Below are 13102 nucleotides of genomic sequence, written 5' to 3'. Positions count from 1 at the left end.
CATTTGTGATAATTTCCTCCTTCAAGTAATACAGAAACTAGCACCAGTGAGGGATTCTCTCCTGGATGTAAGAAAAAAGGGCCCGACATTGATTCTTCATTTCTGTGATTCATATTCGCCATTAAAGCAGCTTCAATCTGATCTTTCTTGTGAACTTGAATTCTGTTTGGTAACTAAGAAAATTTTGATGTTTGGAAACTGAGAAAATTTGATAAGAAAAACAACTATTTCAACATAAGAAGAGCAGAGAAAATCTCAAAGCTCTGATACCATAATAGAAACTAGAAAATCTATCTCTTTATTAATAAAAATCAATCTGTTACAACCTAATGCACACTTTATATTTATAGTGATGCATTCGAACTAAAACTAGCTAAAACAAGAAAGTAACTGCTATAGTCCACATCAACAAATTGCACACACACAATGTACATGACTCTATCTCTCAATCCACGAGCAACTACAGAATTGATGACATGGCTATTCTGAACCTTTGATCTTGGATGAAAGAAACACAAAATGAGCTGATCTTCACCACTGATTCAATAGCTTTCAGAAGAAATAAACTGCAGAATAACAGAATTCAGTAACTTGAATTCTATTATGATGTCAGGTCAGCAACATGCATAAGAGCATGCATAGAACAGTTGTATAAGCTCAGCATAAATCCAGTAGACTGTGATAAAATTCATGAAGAAAAATAACTGATATATATAAGACTTGTATCTAAATATAAATTTAATGCTAAACTGACTAAAGAAATGGACCACCGCCAATGAATAAACTGATTTACAAAATTATAAGAAAAATAAATATGGTTTATTTTTCAAATATACCATAATGTTAAAATCGTGGATCAATTGTTTATTAGACGTGTGTCAAATATACCAACAATTCATTTAGAGTATAAAAATATCACCGTTTTGGCATAATTTATATTATTTATAAAGATTCAAATCATGCTCCGAAGAAACCATGAATATATTTAACACACGTCGAATGAATGATGGAGTAAACCAACACGATTTTTAAAAAGTGTTGTATTTGACAAATAGACTATAGTTATATATGTATAAAAGTATTTTATCAAACTAGTTTCGCATTACATGCTATTCACGTGGCTCGTAACGTAATTCGTCAATGAACATATTAGTAAATTTAGTATAATTATATCAATTTTTTATTTATAATTAATATTAATTAGTTAAGAATTTTTGTGAAAGTAAATATAATATATTCGGTTATAAATTTTTTTCCATACTGAATTTATTCTTCTTTAATTTTATAATAACCATAATTAAATAATTAACTTAATTTTATTAATTTTATTAATTTCTATCTTTAAAAATAATAAGATAGAAATTTAAATAATAATATATTGATCAAATACAATATTTTAATTTTGTAGTTCAATCAAACTAAAAGATAGGTATTCCTACTAATCTGGAGACAATTTAGTTATTTTTTACATACGAAAAACTAAATTGGAGATAATTTAGCTACCCATTCTAATTAGGGCTTTAATTACAATAGTAATTAATTAAATAACTAATTAGTTAATGACTATAAAACCTTTATTTAGAAGTAAACTGAAAATGATTATTCAGTAAATTTGTCTGTCCCCCCCTTATCCGTGCTTTTATATATAGTATAGATATCAAGTTAAATGTTTTTCAAAAACATCAAAATTGATATTTTGAAAGTCTAAACGATGAAATTTGGTTGAAAAGTGAAAATAATCAATTAGATTCAATTTTTAATAAATAAAATAAATTATCCAAAATCATAGATTCAATCCTCTTCATTTTAAGGGAAAAAAAGTATAAGTATTCGGTGGAGAAGGATTCGATAAATATTTTCTATTATATACTTTCTGTTTTATTTAAAAAAAAAAATTCTAACTGCATGTTAAGAAGATTTAGTAACTTGATTTTTATATTATATTAAATGTATCATATATTTGAAAGATAAAAAATATTATATAAATAAAAATTATCATCTAGAATGTGACTTATTGAAAAAAGCATTTACTCATTATAAAATAATTACTATAAAAGTATAAAATAATTATAAAAATACTATGTAGGTTTTGTCTTTACAATGATACTTTTTGTTTAACCGAGATAGATAATTTTATGGCTTAACCCATTTTGAAGCCCCTGTACTTTACATCTTTTTTTCCGTATGTCCGTATACTTCATTTTTGTATTATCTGATCCTTCTACTTACCTATTTTTGATTTTCATATCCTTTTTGAGTTTTTTTTCAGTCCCTATATTTATAATTGTTTTTTCTCCAGTCCCTTTATTTATAATCTTTTTTTCCTCCAGTCACGCAAAATGACTGAAAAAAACTCAAAAAGGACCTGAAAAATAAAAATAGGTACATAGAGGGATCAAATAACACAAAAAAAAAGTATAAGGACCTACAGAAAAAAAAATGTAAAGTACAGTGGCCTATAAATGGGTTTGACCTAATTTTATTGATAATGTTGAAGTGGAAGTATCTCACATTGGTTGTGTGTGAATGGATATGTGTTTAAATATTAGTTGGGCGCCTACACTTAACACCAATTGATTTTAAGATGAAATGTAACACAAAATATATATACCATAGCAACTACAAAACGAAGTAAATACATTGAAATGCCACGTTAAATTGTCTTCTTAAGCACTGTAGGTATTTTGGACGATTTGAGCCCGGTTGTGTGCAGCCTTGTTGTATCGTCGAGAGACATGTTGGAATGTGGTGCATAAGAAGGTTCGTTGTATATGCGAAATGTCATCAAAAATACCATGGTAAGCAGCAATATAGCACTACTTGGAATTAAAAATGTCGATCAAACCACATCACCACCATTCTTCTATCTCCGCCGCCCCTCATCAAGCCCGCTTGCCTGCGCCGCTCATCAAGCTCTTTTTTTTGCCAGCACTCCTTAAGTCACTTGTCGTCGCTGCTCATCTCCACGCCACTGCTCCTCAAGCCATTTGTATGTATAGATCTAAAATTCATTGTATTATGATTTATAATTTCACGTTCCAAATTCTAATTCTTGATTACTAATTATTTATAATTTGCTGTTTGTTTTTAATATTTTTTACTGCAAAAAAGATGCAGAGAAGATGATAGCTATTGCAGCTTTAATATTTTTTAGGCTTAATACATGTGCGTGTCCCTGCACTTTTCATTTTTTGCACATAAGGTCCCTACACTCCAGCATATCTATTATAAAGCCCTACACTTCTGAAATCAGTCGCCCGTGGTCCCTGACACCAAGCGAGTGCTAACGCCGTTACAAACTTCCGTCCACCTATTTACATGTCAAATACAGCCCTTATGTGGCAGATGACATGGCAGAAGCGTATTTTTTTGAGTCTCCTCTTCTCCTCTCCAAACCTGACCCCTCTGAGTGTCCATTCCCTGTCCGGTCCCGTAGTGAGCTTCCAACACCAATACACGAGCTAATTATGGAAGGTAGTAGTGGCGATGGGGTTGTTCTGTGTGATTGTGGAACTCCGGCGCGAGTTCAGACCTCAACCACTGAGAAAAATCCAGGCGGAGGTTCTATTGCTGCCCAAAACCAAATGTAAGCTTTTATTTTTGGTTTATTTTGATCTCAGTGTTAAATTGGGGTTGTTATTATTTAGGGTTGTTGTTACTTTAGGGTTGTTATTAGTTTAGGGTTTTGAGCTCAGTGTAAAATTAGGGTTGTCATAAATTAGGGTTTTTATTGCAAATTAGGGTTTGTACATTGCTGATTTTTGTACATTACTGATTTGGTTGTTATTAGTTTAGGGTTTTGAGCTCAGTGTAAAATTAGGGTTGTCATAAATTAGGGTTTTTATTGCAAATTAGGGTTTGTACATTGCTGATTTTTGTACATTACTGATTTGGTTGTGTCATATGCATCTATGATACTTGATTGCAGAATCCAGATTGTAAGTTCTTTCAGTGGATTGACAAAGGTTTAGATGGCTACGCACATACGGTGGTCACTAACTTGAAGATGGAGGTGACTCATTTGCAAAACGAACGTAATGCAGTTCTTCTACAAGCTGGTGAAGTCAGAGCTCATTTGGCAGCTAAGGTGTTGGAGAATAGTTCACTGAAGGGAGAAGTTGATGCCCTAAAGGAGATTGTTGACATGTACAAACATGAGAACCAAATTCTGAAGGAAGAAATGGGGCTGGAAATGATGGAGGTGGAGACATTGAAGGAGAGGATTGAGGAAGTGCAGTTGCACCATGCACAAGCTAAGAAAATCAAAACAAAGCTGACCTATGGATTGTATGGATGTGGGGTAGTTACTGCTGGGGCAGTTCTTTATGCATTATATTGCTAGGCCTTGATCTTTAAGCTGGGGCAGTTCTAGTTTCATTTTGGTAGCTAATGTATTGTATTTTGTGAAACTGCTCTTATTTTGCTAGGATTTGTAAGACTGTTGATGTTCTCTTTTTGCTAACATTTGTAAGAATATTGATGTCATTGCAATGGTAATCTTATTCTAGTGTTAATTTGAATTGGTATATTGTTAGTATGTTTGCTTGACTTTTGCATGAAAAAGGGCCCTTTGATTTTGCAATAGAAATGCATGAAAATGACCTATAGTTTTGCAAGTATTCTGCATTGAAAATGACCTGTAAATATGAACTTGTTTAGCTTGAAAAACACCTGCATTGCACAACAGAAGGTTGCTTTCTATTGAACTTTAATAATACACATGTATTGCACAAAAATATAGCTTTTACTGAAAGGGTAAAGTAATTACATTGTTTAGATCCTTTCTATACAAAAAGTGTTTTCAAAAGCAAATCAATGCTTTACTAAGGGCCATATGGAAATGTTATCAACACATTTCACAAAAGTTATCAACAAGGGCATTTAAAACACTGCCCTATACCAAAAACACTGCCCTATACCAAAAACACTGCCCTATACAAAAACTGTCCAAAAAAATAAACACTGCCCAGTACCAAAAATTTCCCTACTAGAAACAAAAGATGCTTCCCATTCATTGAGTTTGCCTTATCCTCGACCTTAGCTTTGCACGTGCAGCAACAGTGGTGGAGGCATCTACCTGCAACCAAACAAATAAATGACATATTAAATATTGCATCTAACCCAATTATGCCTATCTCAACCAAATACAAACAGAAACTTACACCTCAACCAAACCATCAAGTGTAATGAAAATATTAAACTTACAGAAGGTTGATTCCTTTTTCTTTTTCTGCTTGTGTTTTGCTGTGAAGGTGTTGCCTCTGGTTGGCTTGCCTGTGGTTGCTTCTTCTTATTCTGCCTTGGCTTATACTGAAACCATAAACAAAAAGTTATCAAATAGTTTAACAATCAATCTTATATAAGCTGAGTGTTTGAGAATTACCTGAGTGTTTGTTCCTTTTTGAGGGCAGCTCCTGTAATTATGTCCAGTTCCCTTGCATATTCCACATGTCATAACTCTCCCATGAAGTGAAAGCTTGGCTTTCTTCTTTACTTCAAATGGTTCTTTTCGCCTATTCTTTTTGGGTCTTCCAGGTAGTTTTTTGAAGGGTGGTGGCTCTATTGTTCCCTTCTCACTCTGAAGCCAGTGCTGCTTTCCAGGAACTGGCTGGATGGTATAAGCATAAGCTTTCATATATGTGTCTCTGCTGTAATAAGCATGTACATAGGCCTCTGGATTGCCACGCTTGGCATATATAGCAGTGACACTATGCTTGCAAGGGATCCCAGTCAAGTCCCATTCCCTGCAAGTGCAGGTCCTCTTGACAAGGTCCACTGTATGCTTGTTCCTTCTATCTTGAAGCCATGCCACCTCAAATCCATCATCCCCATTACATTCCACCTCCCACTCAAAGGACAGTAGCTTATTCTTTTCAATAACTTGTAGGGCTCTTGGTGAAATATCTGAAATCCAGCCCCTTATGGAATCTCTCTTGTTCCACAACCTGTTCATCACCTTGATCCTTATATCCTCCAGCATACTAATAATAGACTTACACCTAGGCTCCAAAATCCAACCATTAAATGTCTCTGCTAGGTTGTTATCAACCACATCACATTTAATTGATGTGTCAAAGTACACCTTGCACCATGTCTCAATGTCATAACTTAAAGCATCCTTTGCTATATCCTTCCCTAAAGTCCCTAGGTGTTTAAGTCTGACTTTCAAATCTGATCCTATAGTTGCTTTTGCACAACTCCAAAATGCCTTCTTTCTCTCATCACCCCTCCATTTTTTGGCCCAGTTAGCATATACATGCCTGGCACATCTTCTGTGTTCTGCCTTGGGTAGTATGTCTTTCAAAGCACTTTCAAGACCCTGCACATACAGAAACAGAAGAATACAACATTTCAGTCCAAACACTTGCCACAATCACAAAGCACATACAAAACAGAAGGTAGCAAAACAATATCATACCTTTTGCATATCTGATATGACTGCAAATCCTTCTCCATCTTCAAGTTCTAGATCATATTGAATCATCCTCATAAACCAACTCCAGTTGTCTTTGTTCTCAACCAACACCACTCCCCAAGCTATTGGAAACATTTGGTTGTTTCCATCTCTACCCACAGCTATCAGTAACTGCCCTTTACAAATCCCCTTTAAAAAACACCCATCTATGCCTATTACTTTCCTACAACCCTGAAGCCACCCCTTTTTGCAGGCAGCAAAGCACACATAAAACCTATGGAATTCTTGTTTTCCCTCAGGGTTTTCAGAAGTGGATTTGACAAAACAATGTGTGCCTGGGTTGGTATGGCAGATAATCTCAGCATAGTCATTTAGCATGGCATATTCCTCCCTATAAAAACCCATCAATTCAGCTATAATTTTGGTCTTTGCATGCCTACACACATTCAAACTAACACTCTGCTTTAGTTCACTCCTGACAATGGACCTAAAGTCACTAAGTTTGATATAGTGTTGGTTGGTCACCATGGTCTTGTACCTCTTAGCTAAGAAATTACTGTCACAAAATGACACTCTATTGCTTCTAGTACATCTATGGTCAGGTTTGTAGGTCTTAATGGTCCAGTTGTGGTCTGCATTATGAGGGCTTACTTGTATCAACCATGGACAGCCAACAATGCATTTAGCCCTCACTCTTTGTTGATCATTCTTCACATAACTAATGCACATCCCTTTCATCACTGCATACCTGGCTATTGCATCTCTAACCTCAGCTAAGTTACTGAAAAACATGCCTACTGCAAACTGAGGAATTTCAGTAGTGGTATCAAACTGCACCCGTATACTCACCTCCCTCTGTGAGTCATCACCATACTCATCTTCATTCTCACTAAACTGGCTACCTACATCAGAACTACTGTAATACACACTCTCATTCTCATAAGTTAAGTCTGCCGAGTCACTATCTCCCTCTTCATCCCCAGCCACCTCTATCCTAGGTTCAGGTACCTCCCTTTCACCCTCACCCTCATCCATAACCCCAGAATCCTCATCAATCTGATCCCCAGCCACCTCATCAATGTTATCCCCAGCCACCTCATCAATGTTATCTCCAGCACCTAGTACATCAATGTCATCCCCTGCCCTAGCATTTGCCAAACCTGCTAAATCCTGCCTAGATTCTAAGACATTTTTCCAAGCCTCCTGTAATTCTACCTCATCATCATCACTATGATCTTCTATATCTATGCAAATATCATCAAAAGTCAAGTCTTCCCCAAGATCTATTACCTGTGCAGTTTGCACACTGCCACTAGCTTCACAACCCCCCTCTCTGCTAGATTGTATGCCCTGAGAATCTAATATTTTTGAATAATCAACATAGACAAAAAATTTGTTCTCTTTGTTGTCTAGAAGCAGTTTCCAAAAGGGAAGGACACATCTGTCATTCTCAAATTTTGTAAACTCTATCCTATCAGATTTCAAATATAAATCCCCCTTTTCTATCTCAAAGTAATGCAGATATGACAGTATGTTAAAATATGAAAGTTTGTCTAAGCTAAACATGGGATCACCTATCTCCTGAATCCCTCCCACATAAGCTAAAGTACCCTCATTCATCTGTATTCTACCCCCATAAAATAAAATCATTTGGACAATCTTTGCCTCCAACCTGTCATTACCTAGATAGACAAACAAATAATATAAATACAAGCTCAAACACAGGAGCAAAAATGTAACCATAACAGACTAAAATGGCAGACAAAAATGAAAACAAACACATACTTTAACTTACAAAAAGCAGACAAAAAAGGCAGAGAAAAATTGGTCTCATACAACCACTAATGCATACTTTAGCAACAGAAATGGGGACCAGCAATAAGAGCAAAGAAAATATAAAAATATTAACCTAGGTGATGTCAATTGGGACCAGCAATAATAGCAATAAAAATCTAAAAAATTAACCTAGCAGACAACAATGGGGACCACCAATAAGAATCAAAGAAAATCTAAACAATTAACCTAACACACAGCAGTGGGGACCATTTGCATAACAAGCATTTCGCAGGTTACAAATTAACCTAAGAATCAGAAAAATTTAACCCATTCACATTTAACCTAACAACCAGCAAATAATCAAAATACAAAAACCCATCAACCCAAACGCTTTCAATTGCGAAAACTAACCTGGTGCGACCTCAATAACGTTTCCTTTGTCCTTTTCTTTTCCAGAAATCGCAGTAACTTTTTTCCTTGCACTCTTTTTTTTCATCTTCACGTCGATTAGGGTTCTTCTATTGCTAACTGTTTATCAATTTCCTTGCAACCTTCACCAGCAAATGAATCTTCAATTTTGTTTTTCTTCAGGGTGAGGGTTAGATTTAGGGAAAATCAGTTTCTATCTAAGATGAATTAGGGCAAAATCTAAACAATTAATTTTGTTTTTCACTTGAAGCGTTTTTCACTTTGGGTTAAATGAGATAGCTGATGTGCCTAAGTGATGTGGCAACTGTATGATGAGGTGGACGAATGGGTTTGCTTAAGATTCGCAGATAACAGTCCGTGAAAGACACTCGCCATCTTCTGTTAACTGAGGGACCACGGGCGACTGATTTCAGAAGTGTAGGGCTTTATAATAGATATGCTGGAGTGTAGGGACCTTATGTGCAAAAAATGAAAAGTGCAGGGACACGCACATGTATTAAGCCTATTTTTTAAGCAATTTTATATTCGTATTACATATGAATTCTATACAAAATTACAGAATTATATACGTATGCAATTCGGATTTTATACAACATGTGTAATGAATATACAAAATCGTATTTTCGTATATATAGTTTTTAAATAATTGCATTTTTGTAATTAATTTTAAAATATTGTATTTTTAAAAAAAGGAAAAGTTTCTATAGTAGTTTTATAAATATTTTTTATTTTTCTAGTATTTATTTAAACACCTCAGAATAAAATTATCAAATAAAATCAAAATATATATTAGGAAAAGGTCGAATATATTTTTAGGATAACGTAAGGTTGCAAGTGAGGCTCTATAGACCGAGTCAGATTGGCCAAGTTTAAGGTTGAAATATGCAATCATATAATCTGTCATCTGAACTCAAAAAAAAAAAAAATATAATCTGTCATCTTCATACATTTAATGATGCAATGAGGCCCTTGATGATTACAGTTGAGCCGACCTCAACATCCAATATTTACTCAAGATATTGATGTAGGTGAGGCCCTCGATCAATTACTATTTAATTTTGGTACAACTTCTCAGTTACTTGATATTTGGATTTTGTTAAGGCATGAAATTAATTTAAGTAATTTGCAAAAAATACTTATATTTTTTAACTTATCAGTGATGCGTATTTCATTTTTGAATTTTTTCTATTTTCTTGTACTATTATTTTCAATTACATTCTCAATCAAATTTAACTTATTAATATTTTTAATATCCTTATTTAAAACTCTATATACCTTATTCTCTTTCTTCCTTTTTTCTTTCCTTTTTCTTCTTATTCTCTTTATTCCCCCTCTTCCTCTTTCTGTTCTTGCCCCTATTATTTTATTTTTGTTCTTTTATTTCATTTCAATAGAATTTTTAAAAAAAAATTATCCAATATTTCTATAATTAATTTAATATTTTCGATCTACAACAAACAATCAAAAATACGAAATAAATAAGGAATTTCCGATAAAAAAAATCGATCGTATTCGTCTTAAAGAATCATGAAATTTCTCGCCATCACCACCACCATATCCTCTTATTATGAATCTTTTTCTTCTTCCTCTTTCTATTTTTTATCTGTTAATTATCAATGTACTGATGATTATGTTCATATGTTTGAAACCATAATCAACTGTTTGAAACTGTTTTTAGATAAATGCTGCAAATTGTGTTTTTGGAATCTTTTTGAAACTATTTGAAATCCTTTTGCAAATTATTTGAAACCCTTTTATAAACTGTATATTAGAAACCATTTAAAACTCTTTTATAAACTGTATTTTCAAAAGGATTGTCAAAGTTTTATTTAACAATTGATTTAGAAACTGTTTTTATAAACTATTGAAAAATATTGTTTAGAAGTTGTTGAAACTAATCTAATTTTTATAGAGACTGTTTGAAACTGTTTTTTGGTAATCATTTTAAATTGTATGAAACTTTTGCAAACTGGTGGAGACCTGATGGAACACTAGAAAACTCAAAGTCCCATATTGCTAAGAAATACAAGGCAACGCGGAAAGCCAATAAAAGGTAACGGTCTCACCACTTTAGCATCTACGTTCATCAGATAATATACCTTATACTCAAACCATACTAACTTAAGCATCGGAGTGTACCCAAGGCTAGAAGCCCATGGCCTATTTGTGTTGCTACCTTTTGTGAAGTTTTCTAAAATAAGCAAAAATGATGAATGAAGGCTCTGCTCATTTCATTGCGTTCTCAAAGTATACATACACAAGATACATCCATGGTTAAAGGAATTTACAAGGGAAATATCAAATACTTATATTCTATATTAAATAATGATTGTAGAGAATCTTGCAATCATTCCTTAACTGTAATGATTGTAGCATGATTAGTGGGATAACTATCTTCTTGATTTGTTGAGTCATAATGAGCCGTTGTTGTTTCCTTAACATGCCCCCTCAAACTGGCGTGGGTGGAAGAACAGACACCCAGTTTGTCACGAAAAAACTGAAAGACCTGCTTAATGAGAGGTTTGGTGAAGATATCAGCTAGTTGGACTGATGTTGAGACATATCGAGTAACAAGCTGTCCCATGGCCACTTTCTCACGAACAAAATGGTAGTCTAGTTCGATGTGTTAGGAGCGACCATGAAACATAGGATTAACGGACATATGTAATGCACTGATGTTGTCACAAAATAGTTGAGGAGATTGAGGAAGCGATACGCCGACGTCTCGGAGAATAAAACTGAGCCAAGTAAGTTCGGCAGCTGTCGATGCCATAGACCGATACTCGGCTTCTGAACTTGAGCGAGAAACTGTTGGATGTTTCTTCGAACACCAAGAGATACAATTAGCTCATAAGAAAACACAAAATCCTGTAGTGCTTCTTCGAGTTATTTGACAGCCTGCCCAATCCGAGTCGCTAAACGCATATAGTGAATCTGGGCTTTGAGAAATATATCGAAGGCCAAAATGTTGGGTACCTTTTAAATACCGTAGGATACGCTTTACCGCTTTAAGATGAATTAAAGTAGGATTCACAAAAAATTGACAAACCCGATTGACGGCATGAACAATATCTGGGCGAGTGATTGTGAGGTACTGCAAGGCCCCTACAATGCTACGGTAAAGAGTGGCATCCACAAGCTCAGAGTCACTAGAAGTTGGTTTTTCTTTTGTGGTCATTGGCGTGGCAAAGGGTGCACTTTCCAGCATCTTTGTTCTATGAAGCAAATCAGTAATATACTTCTGTTGACCAAGAAAAACACCACCTGGGAACTGTTTTATCTCCACACCAAGAAAATAGTGAAGAGATCCAAGATCTTTAACGGCAAACTCATGACTGAGTTTTTGAATAAGCTCTTGAAGAAAGATTTCATTATTTCCAGTTAAGAGAATATCGTCTACGTAAATAAGTAGAACAACTGTAATATCACTTGTTCGAAGCACAAATAATGAAGGATCAGACTTACTGCAGTAAAAACCCAACTGAAGGAGATATTGAGAAAGCCGATCAAACCACGCGCGAGGTGCTTGTTTTAGCCCGTAAAGAGATTTTTTAAGAAGGCAAACATGATCTGACTTAGTTTTATCAACGAACCCAGAAGGTTGTTCCATGTACACAGTTTCTTTGTGATTTCCATGAAGAAAAGCGTTCTTAACATCGAGTTGCTTCATGTTCCAATTAAACGAAAGAGAGATAGCAATAACCAAACGAATTGTAGTTGGCTTTACAACGGGGCTGAAAGTTTCGTCATAATCAAGTCCAGAAACTTGAGTAAACCCTTTAGCAACTAACCTTGCTTTGAAACGATCGATGCTGCCATCTTTCTTTGTTTTAACTTTGTAAACCCATTTCGATCCGACAATATTAATATCAGGTGGTCGTGGAACAAGTTGCCAAGTATTGTTATCTCTTAGTGCTTGTAATTTATCATGCATAGCTTCTACCCAACGTGGATCTTGTAGCGCAGTCTTGATAGTTTTTGGTTCATGAGGCAGAGAAGCTGATGATGCTTTTGTGGCAAGAGTGGCATAATCGTGCAAATAGGAAGGTGGCCTTCGAGTTCGAGGTGGTAGAGAAATGCCAAATCCTTCAGAACAAGTGATATCTTCATTCTTTAGATTGTTGGTTCCTGAATTAGAGCTGACATGTTCACCCAAGACTTGTGAATTTGGCTCAGCTGATGAAGTAACGTGCTGATCTTCAAGAATGGCATTGTTATTGTTAAAATCATTTTCAGATTCTCTAGCAGGTTGGTCGACAGAGTAGTTTGTTGGAGACGATTGTGGAATGATTGTTGTCTCCAAAAGTATATTTTGATCAGCTGGATTAATTTCACAAGTTAGAGATCCTTGATCATTGTGAGAATTTCCTGCAACAGAATTGTCAGCACAACAAAAAGGAAAATTTGTAATTTCACATATTTCTTTATTTGCGGAGATCAATTCCATGGATGATTTTACCCACTCATCAGCCTGCGGATATT

The 13102-nt window shown here is 34.8% G+C and overlaps 1 protein-coding gene across 1 annotated transcript; it reads right to left on the bottom strand.

The window, feature by feature from the left end:
* Positions 1-4725: 4725 nt before the first annotated feature.
* On the bottom strand, positions 4726-11204 carry LOC126668618 (uncharacterized). The gene is made up of 8 exons (XM_050361806.1): positions 10980-11204; positions 10687-10842; positions 9443-9524; positions 8603-8719; positions 6419-8097; positions 5384-6319; positions 5206-5310; positions 4726-5077 (listed from the first exon to the last, which is right to left on the bottom strand). Exons 1-8 carry the CDS (start codon positions 11202-11204, stop codon positions 5012-5014), a joined length of 3366 nt encoding a protein of 1121 aa, XP_050217763.1. The 3' UTR covers positions 4726-5011.
* Between the last annotated feature and the right edge of the window lie 1898 nt (positions 11205-13102).

Source organism: Mercurialis annua, linkage group LG2, assembly GCF_937616625.2.
Source record: "Mercurialis annua linkage group LG2, ddMerAnnu1.2, whole genome shotgun sequence".
Lineage (NCBI taxonomy): Eukaryota > Viridiplantae > Streptophyta > Magnoliopsida > Malpighiales > Euphorbiaceae > Mercurialis > Mercurialis annua.
Note: the sequence above shows the minus strand (reverse complement) of the source record. Positions and strands in the feature narration are given on the sequence as shown.